Below are 17,338 nucleotides of genomic sequence, written 5' to 3' on the forward strand. Positions count from 1 at the left end.
CATGAATGTTTTATGTGAACATTTTCTTTGAGAAGTTTGCAAGTAAAAGTACTTCTCGTAGTGTATCGGTGATGACTGAGAATTGAGGGGTAACTGGGTAAGGATCCTGCTTAGTCAATGTTTGCTAACCTCAGATTCTTTGAAGTATATTGTATAGATGTTGGAAACACCTCTAATTTTTTGTGCGGAGGTTGTTTGATAAATAATCACATACACCGCTAGTTCTCCAGAGGCTTCATGGCTGCATTTTGGTAAAGTTCATGCAATTTTATTCTTCAATATTGTGGGATTTCATGAAGAGTATTAAGGAAAACTAAGAAATGGCACAATGAGTCAAAAAAATGCAAATATAATTCATTCAACAACGATGATGCAGCAAACTGGATTAAGAAAGTTGAATTTTCTCTTGGTTGCTAGAACAATATGGTGCTTAACTTTGCAGGAGTGCAGCCACATATGGGAAATATTAAAGGTTGAGACCATTTAGATCTGTTTTGCCATTTGCAAGACTTAGTTCAGTTGAAACAACAATGATATAGGAAACTTACTTTAGTGCAAAAAACAATGATATGGTTTATTGTATTTGTTAATGTAACTGAAGGTGAGATCCATGCTTGGTGGAACTCTGAAGAACTAACAGAAGTAATCATGTTTGCATGCCCAAGTATATTTCTTTCCTTGATTTTACTGAAGTGTTGCAACCAGTACGAAGTAATACCATTTTCCTATTTTTATTTGGCTGTTGCGAATTTTATTTTATGGATACAGTTGCATCTTTGCTTTCAGTTGATATATTTGTTCCATGATATATCTATGTATCAATTGACGAAATCAAAGGGGCTAATGGTATTAAAGGGGACACCATCTCCGCAGGCAAGAAGCTCGTCATTCCATGAAAACTTATTCTCTGTGTCTCGGGGTAGTATAGAGTGAAAGAAAAACTGGTTTTGAAGAATTCTCAGGAGGAATGTATGAGTTTCCAGGCTCTGGATTCACCATCTTAAGACTGGAAAGCAAAGTGAGTGTAACATGCAGTCTTGTACTCTTGTAGCTTTGAAATTTCAATGGAGAAATCTTTTTCATCTGTTTGAGTGTTTCATGTAGATCTCATGGCATTGTAACCACTTGCCTTGTGTTCTAATAAAATTTTAAAGATCTGTGGGACACTTGAGAGCAACTCCAACAAAGATATGTGTTTGTTTTTGTATTGGCTGGGCCAACAAACTCAACAATTCACTTACAGTCAGATTGGAGACTTGTATCTCACGACTCTGCTGAGCGAAATGCACAGCATGCTATAAAATTGGTTACTTTATGCAGCGAATAGAAAGAAAGAGGAAGATGAAGAGTGGTAAGCCCCTTACGCAGATAACAAGAGACACAATAGAGCCAAAATGAGACAAAACAGAGTAAATGCATTTTTCAGGCATAAAGGGGGAGGGGGAGAGATGCATGACTTAAAGCAGGGATGTCAGCTTTGAACAACCCAGAAATTGCTAGGACGAGGTTTTAACTGCAAGATATTGACCAAAATTGCAGCGAGAATACTCTACTTCTCAAACTGAAGAAATACCAATTTATCAAGTTAACAATTTAGCGTTATCATTCCCCAATAACGATACCCAATTTCTTCAGAGTTTGAGGAAAATAAAATTTAATTCCATCGCAAGTGCAAACCAAAATTCCAGACGAGTAAACCAATCATACATCGTAACTATGCAAATTTTGAAGGAGTACTTCCCGACACAAACTAAGGAACTATGGTTCACACGTTAACTCAAGCTTTGTCAGCACTTAAAAATTGAGGGACTCGGGTCATGAAGACTAATCATACTAATTCTGCAATCCTAATGACCTAAGAGATTTGCTGGGACTTGTTAAGGATCACACCCTCATACTTGACCTGGAACCACTTCATGGAATCCTCCTTCGTGACCCTGTGCTGGATCCCAACACGAGACTTGCATCTACGACGACGACCCACACGATAACCGGGGCGCTCCAAAACAACATAGAAATCCATTCCATAAATACCGGTAGAAGGATCATACCTGAAAAAAAGTAATTACTAATGAACAAAAGAAGCAAGAAATAGAGATATAAAATAAAAATGAAGTTAAGTAGTAATTAGTAACGTCATTCCACATGATCTATCATGCATGACCGAGAAATGCAACAAAATGGTTAAAAACTAGCTGCACACAACCAATTAGATAACATTCTTCAAGTTACTCTGGGTTCTTTCTAAAAATCATTAATTCAACAGAAGAGTCTGTGAAAGGCCAGATAACTCCTATATGACAAATCCATCTACTACTAAAAGGCAGGAAACAGTTCCAAATAACATGAATATAAGTATCATCACTGTTTATTTTTTTTCTTTTTCAGAATAAAAGAACTATATTTAGACAAAAACAGAAAATATATACTGGACAAGAAGCCCACACATGAAAACATTTACACATGGTGGATAAGCATGACTCAGATCTTTTGGGAACAGATAGATGCATGCGAAATTGTTAGGGATATAAGAGACGGCTTACTTGATTCCCAGATCGATGTGCTCCTGGATACCAAAGCCAAAGCAACCAGTATCACTAAAGTTCTTTCGGAGCAACTCGTATTCCTTGACCTTCAACCCACTCTCCAGAAGTGACATGGCCTTTTCACCCCTGACAGTGACGTAGCAGGCAATCTTCTCATTACGCCTGATGCCAAAGCTCCGAACAGTGTACCTTGCTACATATCCAAAGAGCATTACATAAGAATACAAAATGCAGAACAATGAAAGAATAAATACGGCAACAAAATATATGGATACCATCTAACATGTACATAAGAAAATCTAGAATAAAGTAAAAGGCCCGGAACTAAGCTAAAAGATATTGCATTTGGCAAAGTTTTCCCAATTAGTCACTTCCTCAGTTCTGCTATACTCCTTAACAACTCATGGCCACAGCTCCCCAACCTAAGGATAGCTTCCCTATAATTTCTGTATTATAGAGAAGCAAAATTTAAAGCTTTAGCCTCTTTTTCTTCTCCAACTCCAACAGATTCCCTATTTTACAACAATCTCTAAAACAGTTATAGGGAGTCTGTTGGAGCAAAAGAGGCTTATTTTTCCATAAAGTGGAGAAAAATCAAAATATGGGGAATCTGTTGGAGTTGCTTACACATGAAGTAGAATGCCTAAAATGTAGTACGAAATTAAAACAACCTTCTCTATGCATTGGAAAACAAAATAGCTCAATTAAAAAATCCTAAACAAACAAAGTAGCAGCTAAGACTTAAAATTTCTTCTCATTCACTTGTCACCTAAGCGACTCCAATCCAAAACCCACGAAATCTTTAAAATTTAAATAAATAAAATTATGATTGAATTTCAAATGCCTTTCTCATGTGATGGGATAAAAAATTGTTACCTTTGGAAAAAACAGGGGTTTGGCCACTGAGTTGCTCCAACACCTTTGAATAGAAAAAGGAATATATTTACAACAGAAGAAGCAGAATTGAAGGCAAAGTGGTATGGGATTTGTGTGAGACAGTGGGTTACCTTCGCGGCTCTGGTGAGTCGATCACCGCTCTCGCCTACAGAGATGTTGAGGACCAGCTTCTGGACCTTGATTTCCCTCATAGGGTTCGCTAACTTCTTCTCCGAAGCCTGCATTTCAAAACCCCACACCACAGAGCAAGTTAAAAAGAGAGAATGATGATGATGATACAGTAAGATACATGATAAAAAAAACAGTGAAATCGATGAGAGAGTGACCATTAGGGCTTTTAAAGTTGTTGCCGCGAGAGGGGCGGAGAGAGAGGTAAGAACCCTAATAGGAGGAGGAGGAGGAGGGCTGGAGGCAAAGGGGGCTAGGGTTTTGATGCCGAGTGTTTAAGTTCAATGTTTCTGCGAGGGACAAAATTACCCTCTGTCGAACTTAGGGCGAGTTTGGCCCCGAGGTGATTAATTTAAAAGCAGCTTTAGCTGTACTGTGAGTATAATCAGCTGTGAGTATAATCAGCTGGGTGTTTGGTAAACTGTGCTTTTAAAAGTATTGTGAGTACAAAAGCAGTGTTTAAGTGTTTGGTAAACTTTAGTATAAAAGTGCTGTGAGTTTAGAAAATGACCAAAAAGGACATGAAGTTAAAATGATGTTACTTATATATTTTGAGAAATAATAACATTAATGATCTTTATAATAACATTTATTATCTCTATAATTATACTCTACTCATTCATTTATCCTACTTGTGTGTGTAATCATCTTCAAGTGTCTTTGACATTATATTTCATGTTCTAACTATATTATTGCAAGGAAATATGGGTTCTTTCCTCTGAGTAACTTTCGTCGACTGAATCAATAAGCTTCCTTGCATCATCTTCCATGTGATGGGTTCTGTCAAGCATGTTTCAAACAAGTTTGATTCAATCCTCACAAATGTATATCCACTCTTTCTTCTCTCAGATCATGGCAATGCTTAAAAGCTTATACACTCAAGTATATGTGAAAGATAACAAGTATATCACATAATGTAAGAAACGAAAGCACATGTATAATTTTCTTTAAAGATCTCATGAAGGATACCAATTACTTGCACAGATGGACCCAAGCCATAGGTTCAACTCTTGTAACTCATCTCCACATCAAGGGCTGTCCCATCTTAAGGATCAAGAAGGTCTTATCAAGGGTTGTAATGGGGCCATGGCTCAAGGTTTAAAGAAACGAAGGGTAGGATTTTAACAAAGTGTCCTAAAAGCCTAGTAGAGCTCATGCAAATGTAGAGAGACTTCTAGAAATCCACCAAGTATGCCAAAAACGTCACTTTCCCATGGGGGTGTTATAAAGGGGCCTAATGTCTTCATGTTGGGCCCAAACTTCACTCTAAACTTCCATTGAACACTAATGAGTTGGACAAAGGCCAAATTTTTCTGTAATGGGCCTTCAAATCAAAGTAAACTCCTAACTCACCAAGTATGGGGGACTAAAATCCATAGATATTTGTTTCTTTTTCTTTCTTTTATTTTCTAGCCGTGCATTTTTCTTTTTCACTTTCTTTTTCTCGGCTTTTTCATACATTTTTCTCTCATGGATAAGTCTACCCCCACACTTGAGCTTTCACCTCTTCTTATTCTTCATTATTGACGCCAAAAATCTTCAAGTAAAGTCTCCATTTAGCTCCACTAAGTTCTTAGAACAAAGGGTATGGTTATAGCTATACTAAGGATTAGGTTAAAGATTTTTAAGGGTGATGAAAGAAAAGGCTTAACGTAGGCTCAAATGGGTTTATCTAGGGGAGTCCCACGACGGGCACAATTAGGGACACAGGTTCATTTGGCAATGGTGGTAATTCCTAGGGTGCCTCTATCCTTTCCAGAATCAGGGCCATGTATTGATATAACGTCTCAACAAGCACAAGAGTGAATTCTAGCATTCTCTAGTCCATCAAACTTAATCTATGGCAAGCAATCAATCAAATGAAGAATAATGAGATCATCAAAATATCGCCAAGAAATTAAGAATATATGTTCATTTATCACTCCAAGAACAAGGGACATGGCTCAATTATCTCACATGGGCTTTATGAATCAAAACTCATCTTAACATGCTTTATATTCTGTACCAAAGTTTCGAATCCATATCCACTACATATGCATACATTTTTCATATATCTCAATTAACCAAAGAATACCATGTTTAAAAATCATCTCAATCTTGTGATCCTCTTTTAGTCATGATTTCAGAGATATAGAATCATCCTAGACAGTTGAAAGGGCATCTTAAGACTCAAAACAAAAATAAAAGCAACGAAAATTTTTGAATTTTTGACATTTTTCAATTTTTTTGTATTTTTCAATATATATGACTCAAGATAAAAATGTAAATCCCTTCCCCCACACTTAAATATTGCATTGTCCTCAATGTAATCAAGAATAAGCATGCAATGAAACACTTAAGCATATAGGGTAGAGAATTACGAAAATGACTACCAAAATAAAGAAAAATTGGGGAAGTAAAAGGGAGAGATAAAACAAATCTGCGTTGATGACTCCTCCACAGCTTCTTCTGAATTGGGTTGCCTCCCAAGCAGCGCTTAATGTTTATAGTCTTTCAGCCTAGACTTGTACCTCCATTTAATGCTCAGGGTTTGGAACGTTTTGGAGGGGTACGGCCTCCACTTCATGTTCCACAAATGCCTCATAGTAAGGCTTCAAGCGGTGCCCATTCACCTTGAACTCGTTATTTGTTTGTTCACTCTTTATCTGCACAGCTCCATGAGGAAACACATGAGTGATAACAAAAGGTCCAATCCAACGAGAACGAAGCTTACCTGGGAAGAGTTTGAGACGAGAATGGAAGAGAAGAACTTTTTGACCCACAACAAAAGTCTTCCTTCGAATCATTTTGTCATGGAATGCCTTAGTCTTATCCTTGTAAATTTTAGCACTTTCGAAGGCATCATTCCTAATCTCCTCTAACTCTTGCAATTGCAACTTCCTATGAAGCCCAGCTGCATCCATATCCATGTTGAACTGCTTCACAGCCCACCAAGCTTTGTGCTCCAACTCCACAGGTAAATGGCAAGGTTTACCATAGATAATTCGATATGGGGACATACCTATGGGAGTTTTGTATGCAGTTCTGTAGGCCCACAGAGCATCCTCTAAACGCAAGGACCAGTCCTTCCTGTTGGGGTTCACAGTCTTCTCCAATATCCCCTTAATCTGACGATTAGAGACCTCAGCCTGCCCACTAGTTTGTGGGTGATAAGGTGTAGAAACCTTATGTGTGACATCATATCTCCTCAAGAGAGCCTCAATCGTCCGATTGCAAAAATGGGATCCTCCATCACTAATGAGAACTCTAGGCATTCCAAACCTGCTAAAGATGTTAGACCTGATAAAATCTGCAACAACCTTAGAGTCATTAGTTCTAGTGGCCTTTGCTTCCACCCATTTGGAAACATAGTCCACTGCAAGTAAGATATAGAGAAACCCAAAAGATGAAGGGAAAGGTCCCATGAAATCTATACCCCATACATCAAAGATTTCCACAGTTATGATATTAGTTAAGGGCATTTGATCTCTAGGACCTAGGTTTCCTGTTCTTTGGCACTTATCACAAGTTATACAATAGGCATGTGCATCCCTAAACAATGTTGGCCAAAAGAACCCAGACTCTAATACCTTAAATGCAGTCTTCTTAGACCCAAAGTGTCCCCCACATGCTTTAGAGTGGCAAAAAGAAAGTATAGCATTATGTTCATGTTCAGGCACACATCTCCTAATCAATTGATCAGAGCAATACTTCCACAAATAAGGTTCATCCCAAACATATTGCTTAACAGTTTTCTTAAGCCTATCCCTATGAGCACCTGACATGGTATCAGGAATCTTTCTAGACACAATATAATTCACAATGTCTGCATACCATGGTTCACTTACCTAAAGTCCAAAGAGCTGCTCATCTGGAAATGTCTCCACCAGAGGGAGATGATCTTCTTCATGCACCAAGCGACTCAAGTGGTCAGCTACCACGTTTTCACTACCCTTCTTGTCCTTGATTTCCACATCAAACTCTTGTAAGAGTAGGATCCATCTGATAAGCCTTGGTTTCGCCTCCTTCTTGGTCATCAAGTATTTCAGAGCTGCATGGTCAGTAAAGATAGTAACTTTGGTACCAAGTAAGTAAGAGCGAAACTTCTCAAGGGCAAAGACAACTGCAAGGAGCTCTTTCTCTGTGGTGGTATAGTTCATCTGTGCATCATTGAGAGTCCTTGAGGCGTAGTAGATGGCATAAGGCAGCTTGTCCTTCCTTTGTCCCAAAACGGCTCCAACTGCGTAGTCAGAGGCATCACACATTAACTCAAAGGGTAAGGACCAGTCTGGAGGTAACATGATGGGGGCAGATGTCAACAACTCCTTAAGCTTGTCAAAAGCTTCTTGACACTCCTTGTCAAAGTGAAAGGGCACATCCTTCTGGAGTAGTTGACATAAGGGTCTCGAAATCTGAGAGAAGTCCTTGATGAACCTCCTATAAAAACCTGCATGGCCAAGGAAAGAACGAATCTCTCTCACAGAAGTGGGAGAGGGTAAGTGACGCACAATATCAACCTTGGCTTTATCAACCTCTATACCCCTAGCAGAGACAATATGTCCTAGAACTATTCCTTGCTTAACCATAAAATGACATTTTTCCCAGTTTAAGACAAGGTTAGTTTCCATGCATCGTTTCAGAATTATTTCCAGATTATTAAGACAATCATCAAAATTCTTTCCAAAAACTGAAAAGTCATCCATGAATACCTCTATGATTTTCTCAATATAATCTGAAAAGATACTTACCATACATCTCTGAAACGTACCTGGAGCGTTGCAAAGTCCGAAGGGCATACGTCTATAAGCAAATGTTCCAAAGGGGCAAGTGAAAGTTGTCTTCTCTTGATCTTCATTTGCAATTGCAATCTGGTTGTAACCAGAGTATCCATCCAGAAAGCAATAGTAGTCATGTCCAGCTAGGCGCTCAAGCATCTGATCAATGAATGGCAAAGGAAAGTGATCTTTCCTTGTAGTTGCGTTGAGCCTCCTATAGTCAATGCACACTCTGTGGCCTGTGACTGTCCTTTGGGGCACCAGTTCGTTATCAGCATTCTTTACCACAGTGATCCCAGACTTCTTGGGCACGACCTGAACTGGGGAGACCCACTTGGAGTCTGAAATGGGGTAGATTACCCCACAATCAAGGAGTTTGATAACCTCCTTCTTCACTACTTCCATCATTGGAGGGTTGAGACGGCGTTGAGCCTCTCTAGTGGGTTTAGACCCCTCCTCCAGAAGTATCCTATGGACGCAAATTGTAGGGCTGATTCCCTTGATGTCCGCCAATGTCCATCCTATGGCGGTCTTGTGTTGCTTCAACATGTCCACCAACTTTTCTTCTTGTGGAGTCGTTAGTGCAGAGGACACAATCACTGGTAAGGTCTCCTTGTCCCCTAAGTAGACATACTTCAAATGGTCTGGAAGAGGTTTTAGCTCAAGTTCTGGGGCCTGGACCACTGAAGGTAAAGTCTTGTTAGTGGATAACGAAATGGACAAAGGAGAAACATACTTACCTATATAGGGAGATGCCTCAAGGAAGGAGACGTTCTCAATGATTTTCTCCTCACAAGTGTCTTTCAACTTGTCTTCTGAAATGGTGACTCCTTCCTTTGTATAGCCTACCCCACTCTCAAGGGTAGTGACTAAGGTATCCTCATGCATAATGTCAAACATTTTCTGCGCAAGTTCATCCAAAATATCAGTAGAAAAACAATCATGAACTTCTAGGGGATACCTCATGGCTTCAAAAATGTTAAAGCCAATAATGTCACCATCGAACTCCATTGTAAGAGAACCTTCATACACATCAATCTTCGTCCTAGCTGTCCTTAAGAAAGGACGTCCCAAAAGTAATGGAGTGGAACTCACAGGGGAGTCCTCCATTTCTAAAACATAAAAATCTGCTGGGAAGATAAGATGGTTAACTTGTACAAGCACATCCTCTAACAACCCTTTAGGGTAGGCATTGGATCTATCAGCTAATTGGATGATAACATTGTCAGATTTAAGTTCCCCTAGACCTAGGGTTTCATAAACAGAGTAGGGCATAACATTAACAGATGCTCCTAGGTCTAGCATGGCATTCTTAAATCTAGAATTACCAATAGTACAAGGAATGGTAAAGCTTCCAGGATCCTTACACTTTGGAGGAATCTTCCTCTGAATCAGGGCAGAGACATTCTCACTTACCTTTACCACCTCCTTTTCACGGTTTACTCTCCTAGTAGTGCAAAGCTCTTTGAGGAACTTGGCATACTTAGGGACTTGCTTGATGGCCTCTAGGAGGGGTAGGTTGACTTGCACCTTCTTGAAAGTTTCCAAGATAGCTTGGTCACTTTCATCCTTCTTAGATTGGGCAAACCTGCGTGGGAAGGGCATGCAAGAAGAAGAAGGGTTAGCAATAACCGAATTTGATAAGTTAGAATGACTACCTTTTATTTCCGGTTTTTCCTTTGATGGTGAGGATGCCTTGGTTTCTTCTTTGGACGTTGCAGGGTCCTTCTCAATACCCAACTTGGTGGGTTCTTGGTCTTCCTCAATCTCTATGCTCACTTGGGCCTTCTTTGACCCTTTTGGTTGATCCATGAACATTCTTCCACTCCTTGTAGTAACAACTGATGCATTCTCCACATTAGGGTTAGGTATTGTGTTACTAGGGAGCTTTCCAGTTTCGTGGATCTTGCTCATGAAATCCACAACTTGACCCATTTGCTTCTTGAGCTCTGCAATGTCCTTCGTGTGGGTCTGTTGTCCTTGAATCAAAGCTTGAGTGGAGTTTGTCAAAGCTTGTGTAGAGCTAGTCAAGGCTTCCAACGTTTTGTCATAGTGAGACATGGAAGGTCCAGAGTTTTGTGGAGGAGGAGGCATGTAGGGCCTTTGAAAAGATGATCCTTGGAATGAAGGCCCTTGTGGACGTTGGAAATTCCCACCAAGAGGATTCTGAACGTTGTCATTGTTGGTCCACTTGAAGTTGGGATGGTCCCTCCATCCTGGGTTATACGTATTGGAGTAAGGGTCATGTCTAGGACGTTGAGGTCCTCCTTGATATCCTCCTTGATACCCTCCAATAGCATTCGCAGATTCCCATCCTCCATTCTCATTGAGTTGAGGGCACTGATCTGTAACATGCCCTTGCATAGAGCATACCCCACAAGCTATTGTTGCACTTGGTCCCTTGGAACTTACCACTTGATTCATGAGAAGAGTAAGCTTGTTCAGTTGGTCCTCAATTGCAGTATTCTTGCTCATCTCATGCACCCTACGAATAGAGTGTCCTACTCCCTCATATTGTTGGGAGTTTGATAGGAGCATAAAATGTGACGTTTATAATGTTTAAACCCTATATTTTGCTAAGTTATTTCCTTTATCTTGATCAATTTAACTTAGTTAGTGTTTTTACAGTTAAAATGGAGATCTAATCATACTAGGAGACCTGTGGAAGACATGTGGAAGCATCTAAGAAGTCTGATGAAGATCATTACCGAATTGAACACAAATTGTGCTTTAAAAATCAAATCCATTACAGATTCGGAAAACTGCCACTGCAGATCAGTCAACTTCAACGGAGTGTCAAAAATCGTTCAGAGCTCAGAAAATTATGATCTTTATATGGATGGAAAGCTACGGATGTCTAGTTTCCAGAACTTTTTACAGCTCGTCGATATCTATTTTCTAGAAGAAGTTATGACCGTTTTAGTACACTGAGGTCAAGTCTGCCGGAAATCTGTTTTGTGTCAAAGGAGTTCTAACTCAATTTTGTTTCTTCATCATCTATCTTAGTTTGTTTTCAAACTTGAGTACCATTTGGACAGAACATTTAGACTGTTATAGTATAAATATATTATAGTATAAATATCTATATCTTGTAATAGGTACTTGAGTGTATAGATAAGTACTTGAGTGTGTAAATATAGGTATGAAGACTTGTGTGGCATAAAGGAGATGGGGAAGCAACAAGCATGGCAGCTCTCATAATTTCAGCAACCATGTGGAGCTGCAGCTATGATCATTGAAGCCACTATAATGGACTTCTTACCATTACATTCACACTACAATGTATTCCTATAAATACCCTATTCTGTGAGAATAAAAGAGACCTTCCTTCATCAATTTTCCATCTTCTTCCTCTCTCAATTTTCTTATCATAGCAGTTTTCATATCTTCAAGGAGCTTAGCTGTGCCATCCACCCTCCTAATTGTGATCACCACCTTGTACCGCCACCTTGGAGCTGCTTTGGATCTTTGGGACGTAATCAAGGGTTGTTCATTCCACCATTATCATCATATCTTCACGGTTTTGTGTAATTGTAGATAGAGAATTCTGTTTTTATTTTCTTTGTAAACTGAAATTATGAGTTCATAATCTTATTTTTGGAACAATTTTGATGCTCTTTTCAAAGTAATATTAGTTTATGTGTTCTTGATTTTTGTGTGTTTCATCTATATGAAAAGATAATCTGATTTTGTTTTAAAGAAAACGTTTACATGTTTTTGGTTCTTTGGTTCGAAACATAGAGTGATAGCATGTAATTGGAGCTAGCAATTAGGTTTATGCTTTGTAATCCTAATTCAAATGAGTAGTAAAGGCTTAGGACATAAGTCGAAATCAGATTGTTTATGCATTGAATTGACATGCTTTGTGTACATGGATTTGCATAATTATTAACCAAACTTTCACATGAACTTAATGATTTGAAACTTGAGTTTGCATGATTGCTTTGATTGTGTGAAACCTGTTTTCAAAATATATTGGTTAGGTGCTTTGCTTGATCAATTGTGTAAAGGGAAGTAAAATAAGAGACATTGTTTGCTTTTAACTTTGTTTCTTGGTTGATAACTTTTCATGGTATTAGTAAAGGATTAAGGATGCATGTAACAAATTGATCTTGAATTGTAGTGGATGAATTGTTACCAAAAGTTTCTGTTCATGTTTCCATTCATCTTCAACTTTTTGTTTTATTTTTGTTTTCCAAAATTTTCATTCCAAAACTCCCCAAAACCTTTATTTGATTGCGTGATATGTGTTCTTGTATATAAATTTGTGTTTTTAGCTTTTCGTACTTGTAAATATTTCAAATATAATCTGAAAATACCTTAAAAGAACTCGTGAACTTTGTTAAGTTTTTAGGATGTTAGTTTCAGTTCATGTGTGTTTTTCTAGTTAGTTTTGTGCATGTTAGAATTAGTTTTTTTTTAGATTTTGTGTTTGTGCTATATTTATTTGTATTTACTTATATTCATGTTCTTTGTTTTATTTTTGTAAATAATTCTTCTTATTGTTTAATTTCTTTATTTGTTTACACAATTACAGGTGTACCCTCAATCCCCGGATAGAACGATCCCTATTTACCATATACTAACGATGACATTTTAAAGGGTTAAATTGCGTGCTGCTTTGAGCGCGTCAGAGTTCAAGGCACGATTAGCTATAAGCTCCTTCCCAACTGCAGGTGACTTATCTACAAAAGCTCCTCCAGCTGCAGCATCCAACATTTGCCTTTCCAAGGGTAAGAGTCCTTCGTAGAAACATGTGAGTAGGGTCTCATCCTTCATCTGATGTTGAGGACATTGTGCAAGTAAGGAATTGAACCTCTCATAGTAAGCAGCGTATGACTCATCATGGGCTTGCTCTATTCCACTTAGCTTCTTCCTAAGTGTGATGACCTTAGAAGCTGGGAAGTATTTTTCCAAGAAGGCCTTTCTCATTGTCTCCCATGAAGTGATACGTCCTGCAGGGAGTTCATAGAGCCAATCCTTGGCTCTATCAGCTAGAGAGAATGGAAATGCTCTCATTTTCAGAAGATTCTCATCTGCCCCTTGTGGTTGCATGTTCGCACAAACAGATTGGAATTCTCGAATGTGCTTATTGGCATCCTCCATATTAAGTCCATGGAAGATAGGGAGCTTGTGCAACAGTCCACTCTTAAGTTCAAACTCCGCTTGTCTTCCAGCTGCAGGGGCAGGGTATACTATGCCTGTAGGGGGTCCTCCTTCAACAGTTGCGGTGGAAAGTTCCCTAATAGATGCCATTCTTTCTTCCTTGACTTCTTCAGGTGGTGGTGAAGGTGGTGGTGTAGAGTTGGACGAAACCACAGGTGAAGGTGAACGTGAAGGAGGAGATGGAGATGGTGTAGGTGATGTAGACTCCTCAGAACAGTAGGTCCTCTTCCCTTGCTCGTTAAATGTGTACTATTTGTATGTTGAAGGAGAGGGACTTGTGAACTCAAGGAGTGAAGGACCCTTCAAACGAGCGAGCCTTGCTTCAATTTCCTTTATTGTAGATGGTCCAAAAGGCTCGGTCATTCATAGGATTCCTGAACATCATCAGAATTCAAAGAAGTTAGCAAAGTATAAAGTAAACTAATTACAAATTAGTGATTTATACATCAACTTTACTATTCACGAGTTACTATTCACGACTTTACTATTTACGATTTATACAAGTATAAGGATAAGTATAAATTACAAACTAACCACAATCTTTTCACAAATAAACCACAAAAGAAATTTATACAAGTATAAAATGTACAGAACACACAATTTACAAGTGAAGGTTATGTTCAAGTATCTTATTATCTTTACAAAATAAAGTTAATATCTCAATTGATCACAAGTTGTAAGTCGAGCCCAATAGAAACCACTACTATTGGTGAGATACGATCTAGGGATAGTCGCCTAGACATAAGTCGCTTTCCTTTGTTTCAGAAGGCTAGATGGCCAGATTAAGAGGTAAGTGAGAGGGAGGACTCATTTTGGTGACACTACGGAGGCTACTCCCTCATTGAGGTTTAGGCCCCTATCGGCTACTCCCACATTGTGGTTTACGCACAGTCTATAGTATCTCTGAGATCCAATTGAACCCATCACCCAGGGTCTCAACCTAAGACACCACCTATATGCCCCTTACTCAGCTTGAAAAGAACTCATGTGTTAGACAGTTCTCCAAATGCTAATAAAAGCCGCCCACAACCTCATAAGACCTTAGAAAGGCACTAATGAAGGGTTAAGGCCAATATTAACAAAAGGGCCCTTATCTACTCATACGATTTTACACACTTATAATAAATCAAGAATTTAACAATATTTATAATTAATTCTTTACATTTCTTTTGTTTTAACAAGATTAGACACACTTTACAAAACTTTCAAACAATACTACACACAAACGTCAAAATTTTTTTCTTTTTCTTCTTTTCTCTTTTTTTTTTTCTTTTTTTACGAAATTAGTTACAAAAGTCTATTATTTCCTTTTCTTTACAATTATTTTCAACACTTAGGTACGGGAACAGGGAGTCTCGATGTGCAATGGGACTGAAACAGCTACCCTTCTCAAGACTATGTTTAATCCAATATACCTTAGTGAATCACAATATTTTCATTTGTTATATTTATCATTGATTTCAAATTCAATTCCAAGCGGTAAATCAAGAGGACGTGCGGCCCAAGTATAGTCGTCTAGACACAAAGTCCCTCCTACATCCTTTGGGCAACCTTACTGAAATGGCCAGGTAGGGGAGGGCGACCACGAGAGGTAGAATCCATTTTGGCATGAGCTACTCCCACATTGTGGTTTAGGCCCATTTGCATGCACTTCTGGATTCAAGAACCTGTCATGAGCGTTGTCCCCTTCCTAGACACCATCCCACATAGGCTATACTTACTTGGATGAAAAAGGTCCTAAGTGTGAAGACAGTTCAATGAATGTTAATAAAGGCCGCCCTCAACCTTAAGGGACCTGGACTAGGTACCAATAAGGGGTTTAGGCCTATATTAATAAACACGACTTCACCTATTCCATCTATAATTTACAACCTACAATTAAAATTCGTATTCAACAATAAAAATAACAACCTAAGTAATTAATCTACTAATTTTCGACAATTACAAAATAATTAACAAGTAAAATTAATTTTTTTTTTTTTTTTTTCGAACACACATATATACAACACAATTATTCACAATATGACAAATGATTTTTCAATCCCCGGCAACGGCGCCAAAAATTGATGTCGCTTTTGGGAAGCGACCAATTTAACCCTGAAATGTCATTAGTAGTATAGAATAAATAGGGATCGTTCTATTCCGGGGATTGAGGGTACACCTGTCATTGTCAAACAATTAAACAATTAAAATTAAAACAAAGTATAATATTTACAAAAATATAACAAAGTATATACATATTTACGAAATTAGGGGGGATTTTTGGTTTTGGTTTTCGAAAATTAAACTAAGTAAAGAAAACAATTAAAATGCAAAAACATAAAAATACAAATGGAATGCAAGAACAAAGATCAAATCGAAACATATAATCAAAGTTAATTCAAGTTCATCATTGTTCATCATAGTCATGCAAGAGGAATTGATCATGTGAAACGTTCTAAGCAAACAATTTCCCATATTTTACTTTCAATGCTAATTAACCTAAGTGAAAGCACCTAAATTAATCCTATCAAACATGCATTCAAGCCCTAGAAAGCTAGTCAATCACACATGTTTAACGCAAGAAGTTCAAGGAAGGCTATCAATTCAAATGTGCAACTTAGTATGAAAAAGTTCACCTAATTGCAATCTCCTTTGATTAAATTTCGGTTTTTGTACAAAACCTTTACTACTTATTGATTCAAGAACACAAAACCAAAAAGTTGATTCATGTTCTCGAATTCGTAGCAACATTCACATAAAAACCCTAAATGTTTCGAACCATTCAAGATTATCATACAAACGATTTCTATCATGCAAATTCAATCAAACACTTACACAAAAGCAACCATAAATCACAATATATGAATCTGAAAATTAACAATTAATCATAAAATTTCAGAAAACAAAACTTGTTCATACATATGTGTCAACTAAGGCAAACCAACGAAAATACAAACAAAGTTACAAGGATAATCGGATTACACCGTGATGAAGATGAGATGGATGAAGTGATGATGTGATCTCTTGAATTTCGAAAGCAATCTTCAAGGTGGAGGATGGATGGTGTTCACGGCTTGTCTTCTTCTTCCTTGGCCTTGCTTGCACTTCGTGGTTGCCCTAGAGGATGGAGAGGAGCACGGCTAGGCTAGAGGTTTTTCTGATTTTTTTCTAAAGTGTATGAAATGCAAAGAATGGAACTCCAAAACGTTGAGAGAAGAGATGAATATATAGGGGACGGCTTCTAAGTCTTCAAGCCGTGTAAAACCCTAGAGAAACTCACGGCACAATGACATAACTCCACATAATTTCCTCCAATGCTTGCATGCCACATAAGCCCTATGAGGTGGTTCAACCAATCACAAAATTCCAATATTAATTCCCTAGAAATATTGCCGAAATTCCTTGAGATAATTTCTGATTTTTCTTGTTTAATTTCGGCCAATCTTCCTTTAGGAATTCTAGGGATGAATCTAGACTCCTTTTGAGCTTTTCTTGGTCACCACACATATCTTCTTTCCTTAAAACTCTCTAGATAATATCTTTGCCGAATTCTCTAGGGTTTCTTCTTTATTTTGCACGGCATTCCCTCCTTTTCCTCTTGGCTTGGACGGCTAGGAAGACTCTAGGGTTTATCTCTTGATTTATTTCCATAAAAATAAACCTAGAAAATCTCCCTAGAAAATCTCCTTTTTATTTCTGATTTTTGGACGCCTCTTCCTTGTTTCTCTCTTGCAAATTTACGGCAAAACATCTTTAAGGGTTAGGGTTTGCGTCACAAACCCTAGTGTCATGGGCTTTGATGGGCCTTGATCCAATTTGCCGAAA

The 17,338-nt window shown here is 38.2% G+C and overlaps 1 protein-coding gene across 2 annotated transcripts; it reads right to left on the reverse strand.

Annotated features, from left to right (window-relative positions):
• Positions 1 to 1,576: 1,576 nt before the first annotated feature.
• On the reverse strand, positions 1,577 to 3,812 carry LOC112188199 (60S ribosomal protein L11). Of its 2 annotated transcripts, XM_024327274.2 has the most exons (5): positions 3,770 to 3,812; positions 3,554 to 3,661; positions 3,423 to 3,465; positions 2,544 to 2,739; positions 1,577 to 2,051 (listed from the first exon to the last, which is right to left on the reverse strand). In XM_024327274.2, exons 1-5 carry the CDS (start codon positions 3,770 to 3,772, stop codon positions 1,856 to 1,858), a joined length of 546 nt encoding a protein of 181 aa, XP_024183042.1. In that variant the 5' UTR covers positions 3,773 to 3,812; the 3' UTR covers positions 1,577 to 1,855. The 2 variants fall into 2 exon arrangements, with proteins under 2 accessions (XP_024183042.1, XP_024183041.1); XM_024327273.2 differs by lacking the exon at positions 3,770 to 3,812 and having other exon boundaries at positions 3,554 to 3,667.
• Between the last annotated feature and the right edge of the window lie 13,526 nt (positions 3,813 to 17,338).

The sequence above is a fragment of the Rosa chinensis genome, chromosome 2 (genome assembly GCF_002994745.2).
Source record: "Rosa chinensis cultivar Old Blush chromosome 2, RchiOBHm-V2, whole genome shotgun sequence".
NCBI lineage: Eukaryota > Viridiplantae > Streptophyta > Magnoliopsida > Rosales > Rosaceae > Rosa > Rosa chinensis.